The following is a 16,123-nucleotide window of genomic DNA, read 5'->3' on the forward strand; positions in this document are numbered from 1 at the left end:
AGAGATAGGAAAAAGAGAAAAGAAAGACTTAATTATTTTTTAAACTCTAAATGACTTCTAAGTTTTATCTTAACTGTGATGGACTTGGCTCTTTTCAACAATTCAGTGATTCAGGGCAATTCCAATAGACATGGAATGGAAAATGCCATCCATATCCAGAGTGAGAACTATGAACACTGAATGTGAATTAAAACATAGTAGTTTCACCTTTTTTGTTGTTTGTTTTTTTCTTCTTTCTCATACTTTTTCTCCTTTGATCTGATTTTACTTGCATGTGACAAATATGGATATATGTTTAAAAGAATTGTACATATTTAAACCTATAACAGATTGCTTGCTTTCTTGGGGAGGAGGGAGGTAAGGAAGGGAGGAAGAAAAATTTGGAATATAAAGTTTTACAAAAATGGATGTTGAAAACTTTCTATACATGTATTTGGAAAAATAAAATACTGAAAAAAATAAAATAAAAAACAAAAAAGTAAATCTATCATCTTCCTTCTCTTTCCCCTTAGCTTTCACATCTTTGAGGAGCAGATTTTATAATACAGTTTGGTCAGTCTACCTTCCCTCATCTACCAGCCATGTTCAGAAGTACCACACATTAGAGCTGAAAGGGACCTGAGATATTATCTGTTCAACCCTCCAACCCTTCTATGTTATGGAGGCCCAGAGACGAGGACCAAGGCTTTGTCTCTTTTTCCTCGAAGGTCTCTCCTGACACAGTCTGGATTCAGTCTGAGTACACGGCCTCCGCTGACCTGTCTGTTACTCCTGGGAGCCTGTTTTTCTCTTCCACAGACGAGCCGTGGATTACAGACGTAGCTGGATGGCCAAGTGGAAAGAATGCCGGCCTTGGGTGGAGAAGACCTGGCCTGAAATCCACCTCCCATGACTTGCTGTAGGGCTGATAGAGCGTGAAAGCCCTTGTTGTCGGTTTCCTTATTTATAAAACGGAGATAACCCACACCTCTCCCCGGTGACTGTAATGGTGTAACGGTGCACTCAAGGTGCTCTGGTGGCCACCGCTCCTCCCCGCCAAGGTTCTGGGCCCTTGGCCCCTTACCTTTAAGTGGGCCTGGGCTATCTTTAAATGCTTCTGGGCCTCCGAGGACATTCGGTTGGCCTGGCTGAGCTGGATCTCCATCTCGTTGAGGTCCCCCTCCATCTTCTTCTTCACCCGCAGCGCCTCATTGCGGCTGCGTGTCTCCGAGTCCAGGGAGGTCTGCAGGGAGTCCACCACCCGCAGGTGGTTGCGCTTGGCCTGCTCCATCTCCTCGTCCTTCTCCGTCAGCTTCCGCTCAATCTCTGCCTTGATCTGGTTGAACTCCAGCTGGGCCCGAAGGATCTTCCCTTCCTCATGCTCCAGGGAGGCCTGGGAGGATGGAGGAAAGGGGCTGAGCTGTGTGGTTAATGTGGAAGGGAAGCACGGGCTGCTGGGGCCGCACAGCAGGGAGACTGGCCTGGGGCACCCTCTCCACCCCAACTTCCTGGAGTGAAAGTCCTCTGTAAAAGTGGATCAAACAAAGCCAGCCGGGCCCTTCACAGGGGGGATTGTCAGACCGAGCTGGGCTGTGGTGTGCTGTGTGGGGCGGGCTGTTCATCCCTGAGTCTGTGTCCCACTGCCCAGGCCCCGCTCATGCTGCTGTCCTCGGTGCGGGTCTGTCACCCCTCCTTGGAGGCAGCCATATAGAGGGTAACCCAGGGACATGTTTATGCTGGAGGGGGGTTAGGGAGAGACGTCTGTGCTGGGGGGGTGAGGGGGAGACATCTATGCTGGTGGAAGTCAGGGGGAGACTTCTGTGCTGGGGGAGATCAGGGGGAGACATCTATGCTGGGGGGAGGGGTCAGGGGAGAGTCGTCTGTGCTGGGGGGGGTGTGTGTGTCAGGGAGAGAGGGGCTTTTCCTTAAAGTAGAAGGCTTGGAGTCGGAGGCTAAGGGAGAGATCAGACTAGAGCCCAAGAAGGAGATAGAGTTTAACAAAGGGAACAAAAATATGGAAATAGGCTTAGGAGAACTGCATGTGTTTAACCTGGATTACTGTCTAGGGGAAAGGAGTGGGGGGGAAAGGGAGAAAAAATTTGGAACATGAGGTTTTGCAACGATGAATGTTGAGAACTATCTTTGCATGCATTTTAAAAATAAAAAGTTATTTTAAAACAATAACAACAACAAATGGATGGAGCAGGCAGCCTGAAATACTTTCCCTTCGAACTTGGGGATGAGGGGAGAGAAATAGGAAGATGAGAAAGAAAGCAGAAGTCAGCCTCTCTCTTACCTCCGCTTCCTCCAGAGCCGACTGAAGCTCCAATTTCTCGACTTCCAGCTGCTTTCGGATCTTCTCCAGCTCATGGACACTCTTTCCCCCTTCTCCCAATTGCTCTGTCAGGTCTGAGATCTCCTCTGATAGGGGAGAGATGAGAAAGCCTCAGGGACTGTGGTCTCCCGCTCACAGCCCTGCCCTTCCCCAATACTTTCACTGTCTGCTGCTACCCCCTTCTTCCCCCTGACTCCTCCCTGACTCACCCTGGAGGTTCTTGTTTTCCCTCTTGAAAGTTTCCAGATGCTCCAGGGATTCCTCATAGGCGTTCTTTAGCTTGAAGAGCTCGGTGCTGAGGGAGCGAGCCTCCTTCTGAGAGGATTCCAGTTCTGACTGAGACTCCTCATACTTCTGTTTCCACTCAGCAAGGATCTGTCCATGAACAGGGAGGAGAAAAGGGCAAGAAAAAGGAGGAACATGAGAGGGGTCAAATCCTGCACCTGCTTATGAAATTCACTCCTGAGGAGGAGAACTCCATCTACAAGCTAACAGGGGCCATAACACATTGTGGGAAGATGAAATTTAAGCAGAAGCAGAGAGAGGAGCAGGCTGAGCTTGATGGCACTGAAGGTGAAAAGAGGGCCAGCCCAGGCTCTGGCTATAGTAGCCTCCTCTAGAAGCTAGAAACTTCAGCAACAGGGATGTCCCCCTCCTCCTAAGATTAATCAAGGGTGCATTTAAGCTTGAAATTGTGAGGAAGCAAAAGGTCCTGGCACAATTACTGGGGCATTGTGAACTTTACACAGCCTAGAAACTAACAATATGTTTCAGAGAGATCACAGAAAACAGAAACCAGGGTTGGTCACAGAACAATGCCTTTCATAATAACATGGTTTTAAGATATATAAGCAACATGATTTCTCTTAACAAATGGCTCTGTTGAATTATCAGCAGCCCCTTCTCCTTATTTTCAACTGCCACTAGCCCATTTGTGTTGTGCTGGTCCCAACAGCCTCCTAACTGGTAATCTTTCCCCTCTCCAACCTGTCCTTTTTACTGCTGTAAAAATGATTTTCTTAAACTGTAAGTTTGACATCACCTCCTACTCAGTAAATTCCAATGATCCCTTAATACCTCTAGGATCAAATATTTGTTTAACATTTAAGACCTTTTACAGATTAGTGCCAAACTCCTTTTCCAGACTGATAACTCGTTATTTCCCTTCACCCCCATTCACAACCAACCAAACTGACGTTCTTACTGTTCCTCACACATAAGACTACATTTCCTTCCACCATACCTTTACCCAGGCTATCCCTTATGCCTGTAATGTACTCTACACTCTTAGGCTCTTAATTTCCTTCAACCTAAGAGGCACTTCCATACAAAACCTTTCCTTTCTCTAACAGCTGCAGATTACTCCCTTCCATTTGCCCCCTTTAATGCTATCTTTCTCTTTCACCTTATTCCTATGCCACATTCCCTCTTCTTTTTGCCCTTTTTTCCTCCTCCTTCTCCCTCATCTCCCTACTTAGACTCTCCCTATCTTTAATATTCTTCCTCATCTTTCTTTCCCAGTTCTCTTTCTTCTTCCTTTTCTTCCCCATCTTGTCCAAGTTTCTCTGAATCTTGCCAAGGACCAAGAATGGGGACAAGGTCATTCTACAAAGTCTCCAGGCTCTATCCCTCTCAGTCCTATTCTCTGGGGTCTTCTTCCATAGCCATTCCTTGGCCCATTTCTTCTTCCACATCCTTCCCTTCCTTGCCTTCCTTGACTCCTAGCCTCCCATCTCCCCATCTGCTTGGCTTCCTGTCCCTACATCTCTCCTTTTGCCTCTTCTCTGTGCCTGGGCCCTTCCTTCTGGCATCTCTCAGCTTCTCTTGGTCTTCTTTGGCTCCCTTACTCTTATCTAGCTTTCTCTTCCTTCTGTTCTCCTGCCTCTTGTTCTAGCTCCATTGTGGAGATTCCAGCCCCTTGTCTTTCTGTCTTTCTTCAGTTGCAGCACGGCCCTCCCAGCAAAAAGAACTGCATTTGGAGTCGCAGCCCCCGGACTTAACCCCTGGTACCTGCCTGACCCTGAGCAAGTCTGGTGAGAATAGGGCTAAAAGAAGGCGCACATCTGTAAGATGAAGGTGTCGGGCATAAATGTCCATAAGCATCCCTTCGGGCTCTGGAGCAATGATGGGATCTGCCCTCTGACCCTGAGCCTGTCCCTCTCCATCCTGTGCTCACCTTGTCAAAGTTCCTCTGTTTCTTGTCCAGAGCAGCAGCGGCCGCATTGGACCTTTCCACATCCACCATGAGGTCCTCGATCTCATTCTGCAGCCGGTGCTTGGTCTTCTCCAGAGATGAGCATTTGGCATTCACGGCCTCCACAGCCTCCTCTGCATCCTGCAGCCTCTGGGCCAGCTTCTTCCTAGGGGAAGCAGAAGGGAAAAAGGTGGAAATAAATCTAGGAAGGAGCAGCATGAGCCCTTGGGAAATTACTAGGGCTACAAGGCCATCTGAGGGAACTGAGCCAGTTTTCTACAACAATTTAGAACACACAGCAGAGATAGGGAGAAATAGTATTCTAGAACCAAAGTTTCTGAGAATCCCATTCTAGAGGGATCAAATGCCTAGGACCAGTGCTAGGACTGGAGTTACCTTGATTCCAGCCCCTCCCCCAGGGTACTCACCTAGGCTGATGATGGGTCCTCCGACCAACAAGCTTTTTGCTCGTCTTATACGCGTGCATCAGGTATAACCCGAGCCAAAAGCTTGCCTGTCACAGGAAGTGGGCTAGGGCCAGCCAAGGGGGGAGGGGCAGATGGTGGGGGTTAAGTTCCCTTTCCAGCCACTCATCACTTGATGGAGATTGTTGCAGAGTACCTTGCTTTTCCTCCTTTTCAGGATTCCATTATTATTTCCCTTATTTCCTCTTCATCCTGTGATCACCCTCCCATCTTGTACCTCTTCTTCCCAGTCAGATACTCTCCTCACTGGGATAAATTAAGAGGTTCATGTTCTATCTCTGGGAGCTGGCAGGGGAGTTCACTGGGAGGATTTAGTCTGTGGGCCTGGCACCTCTCAGCCTGGATTCCCTGACTGTCTTCCCAGAGTCACCCACCTACAGATCCCCTCCTCCACAGCACTGACTGCAGTGTCATTTGCTGGGAAGCCTGGCTCCAGAGCAGGATGGAGTTGGTGTTGGGAGAGCCCCCCCGCACTCACTTGGCCTCCTCCAGCTCCTCGGTCCTCTGGATGGCGTCCGTCTCGTACTTGGTCCTCCACTGAGCCACCTCCGAGTTGGCCTTGGACAGGACCCGCTGCAGCTCTGCCTTGGCCTCCGTCTCCTCCTCATACTGCTCCCTCAGAAGGTCACAGTCGTGGCGGGCCGACTGCAGGGCGTGGGCCAGGGCGTTCTTTGCCTGAGAGAAAGCAGAGGAGGGAGAGATGGAAGATCCCGATTACCTTCTCTAATGGGGAGGAACAAGCAAGTCCTCCAAGTTCTGTCCTAATTTGTAAACTTTACCCCCAGCCTAAAACTCAGGGAGCCGTGGAATTTTCCAAATGGCAGAGACCTCAGAGATCATTTGTTCTAACTCCCACATTTTATTTATGAAGAAACAGAGATTAAATGACTTGTTCAAGGTCATATAGTTGCAGGACAGGGAAGCTAAGTGGTCCCAGAGTTAGAAGGACCTGAGTTCAAATCCAGACTCACGCACTTATTAGCATATATGTAAACTTTAACCCTGATTACCTTCAAAAAACCAAATTGAGTGAAGGCCATATAGTTGCTGAGGAGCAGGGAATAAACCCAGGCTTGCAACCCCAAGTTAGGTGCTTTTCCTATTATACTGCCTTCTTGCCTAGAGTGTAGGAAGGTCTGGGTTTTATCCTGGTGCTGTCACTTTGTAATTCTGAATAAGTCGCTCCTCTTGGCCTTCATTTCCCCTCTGTCATCTTGGTGAGATTCAAATGAGAAAACATATATGGAAATACCTCACAAATTATAAACATATCTAAAGTATTATTCTTATGGTAGATGGGAAAAGTGAGGCGAGAGAGGTCATTTGCCCAAGGTCTCACACAGCTAACATTCACTAGGGCTGGGAACTAGAGCACAAAGTCCCCTGCCCTTGTTGTATCTAGTTTTGTTTTTTACTATCGAGTCTATGCTTGTGAGACCCTGCTCCTAATCTCCAGCTTCATTCTCTCTTGGCCAACTGCAGACAGTCTTCTTCTCACTCACCTTGGCCTCCTCTTCCAGCTGCCTTTTAAGGTCCTCCATCTGCTGGGTATAGGAGAGTTTTCCCCTGGTCAGCTGGGAGATCAGAGCCTCCTTCTCCTCCAGCTGACGAGTCAGCTCACCTAGAACAGAAGGCAGAAGATTCTTGTACGGGAGGTCTGCAGCGGGCTGGTAACCCTAACGGAGGGAGAATTAGGGCTGGAGGGCCGTGGGAAATAGAGTGACAGAGAAGGAACTAAGGGAAGGGCACTCACCGTTCTCTGTCTGTAATTTAGCTCTCTGGGTGGTGAAGTCATTGAGGGAGCGCTGTGCTTCTTCTAGTTTTACCCTGTATTCATTTGCCTGGTCCTCCAGAGTCCGGGACATTTTCTCCAGGTTTGCCTGTGGGTTATAGGGAGAAAGGAAGGCTCAGTGAACACATGTGATGGGGTTTAAGAATGGGGGAGCCAATTAGAATAATCTCTGTACTGAGAAAGAATTAAATGAAGAGAGAGAATGAAGAGTTTATAGGTTAAAATAAGAGAAAGGTGGAAAATAAGTTCAGTTGAATTCATCAACCGTTTATTAAACACCTACTAGGTACAAGATGAAAGGACCCATGGCATAGTGGATAGAATATAGTTCTTGGAGTTAGGAAGATATGGATTGAAGGCCCACTCCACACACACACAGGATGAATGATTCAGGGAAAACCATTTAATCTTTCAATACCCCAGGGCAATTCTGTAAATTGCAAAACAGCTGACAATCTGCTTTGGCAGAGGGAGGTCCTAAGATTGAGTAAAATCTCAGGTCTAGGCCAAAAAAAAAAAAAAAAAGAAAAAGAAAAAAAAAAAAGAAATTGGACAGGATATTACACTAGGTGTAATTACAAAGTCAAAACAAAAACAAAACAACAACAAAAAAAACTCCACAAAAATTTCCTCTAGATAAAAAAGTCCCTGTTTTCTAAGGGGTCACATTCTACTGGAAAGAGAAATGTTAGCACCTTTTTTGAATCCTGCTCTATGGTTACTTTACTGATTGAGCCATTCCAGAGGAAAAAGGGGAATGGAAATGGATCTATTCTATAAATAGCTGGAAGGAAAAAGAGAAAGGATTGGCAGGAGAGTTTAAAGGAAATACATTCAAGAATAAAAAGGATGAGAAGTCCTAGGAGAGAGAAACAGTGGTATCAAGGAGAAAAAAAGAAGAGAAAAATGTATGTGAAAAAGGAAGCATAAAGAGAAGAGGAAAAAGGAGACTGAAAGGGCTCTTAGAAGTAATCCAACTAAATTGAGTGGATACCCATCAGTTGGAGAATGGTTGAATAAATTATAGAATATGAAAGTAACAAAATATTATTATTTTATAAGAAATGATCAGCAGGATGATTTCAGAAAAACCTGCAAAGACTTACATGACTGATGCCAAGTGAAGTGGGTAGAACCAAGAGAACATTGTACATGGCAACAAGTTTATGTGATAATTAACTGTGGTGAACTTGGCTCTTTTCACAATCAAAGACAATTCCAATAGACTTGAGATGAAAAATGCCATCCACATCCACAAAGAGAAAAAACTATGGAATCTGAATGAGAATCAAAGCTTTCTATTTTCACTGTTTTGTTTATTTGTTTGCTTTTTCTTTCTCATGCATTTTTCTTTTTGTTTTGATTTTTTTCATTCACATATGAAAAATATGGAAATATGTTTAAAATGATTGTACAAGTATAACATATCAAATTGCTTGCTATCTTGGGGAGGGAGAAGTAAGGGAGTGAAAGAGAAAAAAATTTGTAACTCAAAATCTTACAAAAATGAATGTTGAAAACTATATTTAATTGGAAAAATAAAATACTATGAAGGAGGAAAAAAGAAGTAATTCAACTTCATTATTTTGTAGATGAATAAACTGAAGCACCAAGAGTGTAAATGATTGCCCAACGTCATACAGTAGTAAGACTTCAAACCAAAAAAAAAAAAAAAAAAAAAAAAAAGATTTCAAACTAAGTCCAACTCTGATTCCAAAGCTAGTACTTTTTTATGACACTACTCTGTGATAACACAAGGTGCCAAGAAAAGAACCTTGGGGATCTTTTAGTCTGACTCCCATATTAGCAGGCCAATGCTAAAAATAAGTAAGGGACAATATTTTGTCTCCGTCACATTCTATTTTCTTTCTTTCTTTCTGCTGAGGCAGTTGGGGTTAAGTGACTTGCTCAGGGTCACACAGCTAGGAAGTGTTAAGTGTCTGAGGTCAGATTTGAACTCTGACTTCAGGGCTGGTACTCTAATCCACTGTGCTATCTAGCTGCCCCCACATTCTACTTTCTAGTAAACTTATTAGGACTATGCCTATGCTTTTGCATGATCATAAGCTCCTTCAAGTCAGATAGTACTTAAAAAAAACCACACAGAACTTTGCATCCCCTGCAACTAGTTACAATGCTCTGAGCATCATAGGCACTTACTAAATGTTGGTTGGATTATTGAAAGAGAAACAAAAGAAAATAGAAGATCAGAGAATAAAACTAGAGGAGACGAGTAAGAGAAACCATGCCAAAAACTGGGGCTCCTTCCCTCTCTCCCTTTCTCCCTCCCTCTATTCTCTGTCTCTCCTGTCCCTGTCTCTTTATCTTTCTCTCTTCCTCTTCCTCCTCTTCACCTTGGATTTAATCATGGAAAGAAAGAATGACCAAGAAAGAAGAGAAGAAACACAGGGGAGACAATAAAGTGGATGTCCAGACTGGTTCACAGAAAGAAGAAATGAAGGAGGAGATGGTGAGTAGATGGATCTATATCAAGGAGCCTGAGGGTGAGAGGCCCCGCCAGGCCGGCCTCCTTCAGGTCCTCCTCACCTTGGCCTTGATGATCTGCTCCATGTTGGAGGTGACGTCATCCAGCTCCAGCTTGAATTCGCTCTTCTCCTTCTCCAGCTTCTGCTTGACCCTCTGCAGGTTGTCGATCTGCTCCCCCAGCTCAGCCACACTGTCTGCGTGCTTCTTGCGCAGGGCGGCCGCCGTGGCCTCGTGCTGCAGGGTCGCCTCCTCCAGGTCCCTCCGTATCTTCTGGAATTCTGCCTCCCTCTTCTTGTTCATCTCGATCTGGACAGAAGTGGCCCCCCCGGCCTCCTCCAGCCTCTCACTGATCTCCTCCAGCTCCCTGGACAAGTCCGAGCGCAGCTTCTCCACTTTGGCCCGAGCTGTCCTCTCTGCTTCCAGCTCCTCCTCCAGCTCCTCGATTCGAGCCTGGGAACAGAGAGAAGAGAATTTGGATAAAGAAGATCAGGGTCTGGTCTATAAAAGGAGAAGTCTGTAATCTTGTTGAGAAGAGAGGAAAGGAAACGACTTTGGTCAAAAGCTAACTCAAGATTCACTGAATTTGGAAGGGGCCAGAAAAAATGGACTTGTCATGTTAGAAAAGAAGACCTTGGGAAAAACAAAAAAGAGAAAAGAAGGCCATGATAAATCTTTAGACATTGTAGTTTTCACCAACATGATACTAATGCTAGAACAAAAGGGACACAAGGAAGCCCAATCTTAAAACAAGATTGAAGCCCAATCTCAAGACAACATGGACAATCTCCTATCAATACTAGAACCTGAAAAAAAAAAGAACATATGTTCATATTTATATAGCACTTTTAGGTTTACGGAGTTTTGTTTCCCTCTTCCACAGTACTGGGAAGTAGATGGTACAGGTATGATTATGCTGATTTTACAGACAATAAAACTGAGCCTGATAGAAGTAGTGACTTGTCCATGGTTACATAGTATCAGAACTGAAATATGAACTCAAGAGTCTTTGCTACACTATGACCTAGAATCTCCAACTTAGAATATAAATTATTGGAATTCAGGTTATGTTAGTGGCTTTTATGCCAGACTTCAACGATTGATACTTTTTTCTTTTTTCCTTCTGCTTTTAGGGTCTGTGATCAAACAATAACAAAAAATAACAAAGACAGCTTAAAAACAAAGAAATACTTTTAGAACATGTCCTTGCCTTGCTATAGCTTCAACCCAATTTCTTATACCTTCCACAACTGCAGTATAACATGATGAGAATTTGTGTTCAGAGAGATGACCCCAAGGTTGTATAAAGCTTAAGTCACCAGAGAAAATTTCCAAGAGATTGATTAGACTCAGCTTCCTAGAACAGGAAAATGGACTTGTCCATTCTATATAGATTTGCATGGAAAAGACTTGAAATAAAAAGTGGCTTCTGTTTATCCTCAGCTGATCAGAAAATTCAATTAACCTCTGACTCCTTCCCCAGCCTATAATTCCTTGAGCTGATGAGTTATTTGATATTTTACTGAATTTGCTTCCTAATATTGAATCTTAGGAGCACAGTTCACTTTATGGTTATTTTAGTGTGGCACTATCTTCAACCTATTTGTCCTGTTTATCAATCCAGCCACCCATGGCTTTGACTAAAAGGCCATCTCATCCTCAGCCAGAGCTTTGAGGTTCACAAAGCACTTTCCCCAAAGTAATCATATGAGGTAGATAATAGTAACATAGCTATTCGCATTTTCTAGATGAAGAAGATGAGCCCCAGTGAAAGACCTTGCTTAAGGTTATAAAACTAGTAAGTTCTAGACCCTGGACTCAAATTCAGATCTTCTGATACTAAAAACTGTGTTCTCTGTTCTACATAGGACTTCTTTTTGTCTTACTCACTATTTTATTCTTTGGCAGCAGCAGGGGCCAAGCAGAGGGTGGGAAATGATTTTTTTCCTTGAGGATAGTGTCTAAACTCTATGGCCCTGTGAATCAGCAAGATGTAGGTTTCCTAAGGTGTATATGTTTATTTATTATTAATGCCTTGGAAACCACTAGCAGGAGAGGACAATCACTCTTCCCATTTCCCAGCAGAGGGGAGCATCTCAATTGAAATCAGAAGAGAATGCTTTTGTTCTGCAGCATAGAGCAACTGATGGAAACTCTTCCAAAGGGAGACAGCATAGCAAAGCAGGAAGAGCATTGTTCATGAAGATAAATAATCTGGGCTCAAATTCAAATTTCGTGACTCTGGGCAAACAGCTTCTCTGGGCCTCTATTTTCCCATTTAGACAAAGGCAATAATGACAATATTTGTACTGCCTACCTTAGAATGGTGAGGACAGGGTTTTGTAAACTTTAAAGCACTAAAGACGTGCAAGGTACTATAGCAAAGGGAGGAGACACAAATAAAGCTCTTTTTCCTATTCCAGGAAAAAACACCTCCCAAAACAGCCAGTGAAACATGGATGGAAACATCTGGAGGATGCAAAGGATTCAGGTAGTGAGGAATAGTAGAAATAGCTCTGGAACTGAGGCCCAAAGACCTGGGTTCAAATACTAGTCTTACTATTTATGACCATGTGACTATATCAGGCATTATTCCTCTTTCGATCCTACTTTTCTCATCTGTAACATGAAGGGAAAGGGCCAGAGGAGGAGACTGGATCAGAAAGATGATCAGTAGAATTAACCTTCTTAATTGTCTATTTCATTTTTGTATTTATATTCTCAGCACTTAGCATAGTATCTGGCACATAATAAGCACTTAATACATTTTTCAAAATCATGCAGCTAGGTAGCACAGTGGATCAAGTGCTGGGCCTGGCGTGGGGAAGAATTACAATTCTGCCTTAGATACGTCCAAACTGTGTGATCCTGGGCAAGTCACTTAACCTATGTCAATCTCAGTTTCCCCATTTGTAAAATGGGGATAGTATTGGCACCTATCTCAGTATTGTGAGGTTAAAAAAATAAGATTGTATTTGTAAAATGCTTTGCAAACCTTAAAAGTGATATATAAATGCTAGCTATTATTATTTTTGTTTAATGGAATGCATTTTTAAGATCCCTTCCAACTCTTTGACCTATGATCTTATGATTTCATTTAAAAATAGAACTGGGTTTCCCAGGAGAGAGATCTATGAACTTGAACAAATACCTGAGGCATTTATTTTCATTACACTGGCACTCAGTGGAAATGCTTGAACTTTGAGCCATTGAGATAGTATGTTGTTTAGAGTTCTCACCCTATTGTCAGGAAGATCTGAGTTCAGGTCCTACCTCTGACACTTACTGGTTTTGTGACCATGGGCAAGTCACCTTATCATAGTTTCCCCAACTGTAAAATGGAGATACTAATAGAACTTAACTCCAGGATTATTTTGAGGAGCAAATAAGATAACATTTGTAAAGTGTTTAGGTGTCTGGCACATAGTAGGTATTATATTAATACTTCCTTCTTCCTTGGGTGCTAAGGGGAGAATAGGCTTTCTTTGTCCCCTTCCAAAATATCTCTTCCAACATGCATCATCATTATTCACTATTACTCCAAAAAAAAAATCTGGAATTTCATCAGAGTGGTGATTCTTTTTGGAGATGCAGATCAGAATCCCCTCTAACCTTCTGTCCCCAAATATGGTTCAGTAAATGATTTCATGAGTTACTAACTTGCAAGTAATAGGTTAATCTCACTGTCTCTCTCTCTCTTCCTGTCTCTGTCTCTCCCTCCTTCTCTCCCTCCCTCCCCACCCACCTCTTTCTCTCTCTTTCTCAACTTAGCTGTTCTAATCCTCGGATGCCAGATATAGCTTACTGCTGGGCCAATACTCAAAGCCTCTATTGCTTAATTGGACTCATTCTCTGGGGCCTGTGCTCTGCTCTCATAGTCCACCAGTATCTAGGGTCACCTCTTTACCATGATGGGGTGTCCAATAAGATTTGAGTGGAAGATAATAATAGCTGACTTTTATGTAGTATTATCTGGCAACTAAATGTTTTACTCACATTATCCCACTGAATAAATTAACAGCTTATGAGGATGGTAGGACAAATATAGTGTCCAAAAAGTTTTAGTGCAGTTTAAAGCTATTAAGAAAAATGACAACAACTAAACATTAAAACTGCACTAAGACTTTTGGAAAACCCCATGTTAGCACTGGTATATTATAGAAATTGAGGTTCACAGAGGTTATATAACTTGCCCAAAGACATCTAGTCAGTAAATGACAGCATCAGGGCTGGAAATAATTAGATGCTAGAGTAGAATGATCCCTTTTCTCAGCCTCAGTTTTCTGATCTATAAAATGGAAATAATAGCTCAGGGAGTTGTTGTGAGGATCAGATGAGATAATGTTAGGTGACTCAGTGGATCAAGCCTTGGGACTGGTCTACAAGCCCTGAGTTTGAATCTAGCCTCAGATATTTACTAGCTGTGTGACCCTGGGCAAGTCATTTAACCTCTGCTGGAGCCTCCATTTTTTCAACTATACAATGGAAATAATAATAAAATAAAGGATTGTTGTGAAGATCAAATGGGAAAATAATTGAAAGCACTTAGAACAGTGCCTGGCCTATAATAAGCATCATATAATTAGCCATTATTATTATGTATTTTGCACATTTTAAGATGCTATATAATGCAAATGTTGTAATCACTCTGCCTTAGTGCTCCAATTCCCAGCCCTTTCCCCAATATACCAGCCTGCTTCTAGCCAGATTTGCACCCAGATAAGGACAAAATGAGCTTCTAACCACAAGGAATCAATGTACTTACAAACAGGTAACTTTTTTTCTTCACATCTAGCACATACTTGGCCCTCTTAAGAGTAAAGGCTACATGCAAACGATAGATGCTTAGTTAATGTTTGCCAAATTGAAGTGAACCCTGGCTAGATTAAGAGAATCCATAGCAGGTGGATGGCAGAATCCCTGTCTATGCCCAGCCTTTGGGTGAGTGCTCTAGAGGGAGAATTCACTCCATGAAATGTCAATAGTAGTAGTCAGATATATTCCCTATTCAAAGATAAAACTGAACATAAGGAAAAATGGAAAGACAAAATGATGCAGTATTAGGCCAACAACATCTGAATTACAAATACACTGACTATAACTCTAACTCTAAATATATATATTTATATATATTATATATATTATTATATATGTAATATATAATAATATATATAATATATATTAACACACACACACATATATATTTTAAAGACAAGAAAACAAAGTCAGAGGTAACAAAATTATAGGCAGACCTGGAAAGGGACACAATAAAAATATGTTGGGTTTTTTTTTTTCATATTTGTTAATTACTTCGATCTACTTAGTTAAATACTAATGGTTCTATATAAGATTGTACTTCTTGGTTTGAATGTTTGTCTGACTTTGTTCTTGTTAAAGATTACTTTTTGTTTTAAAAGAGGGATCCTGTGACTTGCTACCTATCTTTGTATTAGTCTGTTCCTTTGCACAGGAGGAAAGAGGACTAGTGGAGGAAGGGAACAAGAGAAAGGCTTTCTCCATCATCTATTTTAGAGCAAAAGGACCAAGAAAAAGAAACCAACACAACTTCTTATCCCAGAAAAAAAAGAGTGGCTAATTGTTAGGAGACATTTCACCCTCTGCTTCCAGAGTAGCTCAGCTTGAGGCTGTTCTAGTGAGAAAGTGAATTATTGTTTTCTGAGAAATAATTAGCATTCTGGAGAGTCTCTAAACTCTCAGGGGAAAGTGATTTAGTCTCTTTGTTAGTTAACTTTGAGGTTGCTCCAGGAGAGGAGGCCTTGTGCTCCAGTAGAATTGTTAAAGTCATAAAACCAGCATTTAAACCACATAACCTCCCTGGGCCTCATTTATAAGACTGGGATTGACCTCTGAAGTCCTTCTGTGTTTAGATGATAGATATTGTTGTTGTTTAGTTATTTATTAGTTGTGTCTGATTCTTTGCGACCCCATTTGGAATTTTCCTGGCAAAAATATCATTTCCCTCTCCAGCTCATTTTACAGATAAAAAAACTGAGGCAAAATTAAGTGACTTGCCCAACTTCATACAGATAGTAAATGTACCAAGTTGAATTTGAACTCAGATCTTCCTGACCTTAGGCTTGGTCCTTTATCCATTGAGCCATTTAGCTGCCCTATTATATGATATATTACATGATACTACATCCTATAATTCCCAGGTATCTTCTTTGAGGTATCCAAAACCTCCAGTTCTCCCCAGTGCCCTCTACTTTGTTGTCCAATTACCTGGTTTTCCTTTAGTTTCTTCTGCAGCTGGAGAGCCACTGCCTGTTCATCCTCAATTTTGCTGTTCAGCTGATTTATGTCAAACTCTTTCCTGGAAGAAATGATGGCTTATGGGCATTCTCCCTCCTTCATTTCTGCCTCTTCTATTGTCCTGTTCTAGGACATTGGGATTATGCAGTTTCTCTCTCCCTCCCCAGATACAAATGGTCAACGCCAGCTTTTCCTGGGAGTCATTTCCAGGGGAGGAGGGAAATGACTGGGATAAATCTGCCCTGTGGAAAGCGTTACATTAGCCATTCCCCGATGCCCCTGAAAGAACAAAGGCGTAATGGAGACTGGATGTTCTGTCCTTCTGACCTATTCTCTGACTGATGCACAGATTTCTATGCCCTCCTTCCTTCCCACTAGAGGCTCATACTTCTTGAGTTTCTCCTCTAGTTGCTGCTTGTCATTCTCCAGATCCATGATGCTCTCCTGGGCCAGCTTCAGATCTCCTTCTAACTTCCTCTTTGCCCTCTCCAGGTCCATCCGGACCTTTTTCTCCTGTTCCAGGGATCCTTCCAGCTGAGAAAGAGAGAGACAGAGAAAGACAGACAGACATAGAGACAGAT

General features: G+C 42.9%; 1 protein-coding gene across 2 annotated transcripts in view; it reads right to left on the bottom strand.

The window, feature by feature from the left end:
* Window positions 1-16,123, bottom strand: part of MYH6 (myosin heavy chain 6) — a 43,384-nt gene that overhangs the window by 8,945 nt on the left and 18,316 nt on the right. For both annotated transcript variants that reach the window (XM_031955057.1, XM_031955058.1), the window contains 10 exons: window positions 15,931-16,076; window positions 15,513-15,603; window positions 9,333-9,722; window positions 6,747-6,873; window positions 6,496-6,614; window positions 5,472-5,668; window positions 4,491-4,674; window positions 2,524-2,689; window positions 2,276-2,400; window positions 1,064-1,372 (listed from right to left, as the gene is read on the bottom strand). In XM_031955057.1, the coding sequence (XP_031810917.1) occupies window positions 1,064-1,372; window positions 2,276-2,400; window positions 2,524-2,689; window positions 4,491-4,674; window positions 5,472-5,668; window positions 6,496-6,614; window positions 6,747-6,873; window positions 9,333-9,722; window positions 15,513-15,603; window positions 15,931-16,076 (1,854 nt within the window). The remainder of the gene's footprint in view (window positions 1-1,063; window positions 1,373-2,275; window positions 2,401-2,523; window positions 2,690-4,490; window positions 4,675-5,471; window positions 5,669-6,495; window positions 6,615-6,746; window positions 6,874-9,332; window positions 9,723-15,512; window positions 15,604-15,930; window positions 16,077-16,123) is intronic.

This window comes from Sarcophilus harrisii, chromosome 2 (genome assembly GCF_902635505.1).
Source record: "Sarcophilus harrisii chromosome 2, mSarHar1.11, whole genome shotgun sequence".
In the NCBI taxonomy this organism is placed as follows: Eukaryota; Metazoa; Chordata; class Mammalia; order Dasyuromorphia; family Dasyuridae; genus Sarcophilus; species Sarcophilus harrisii.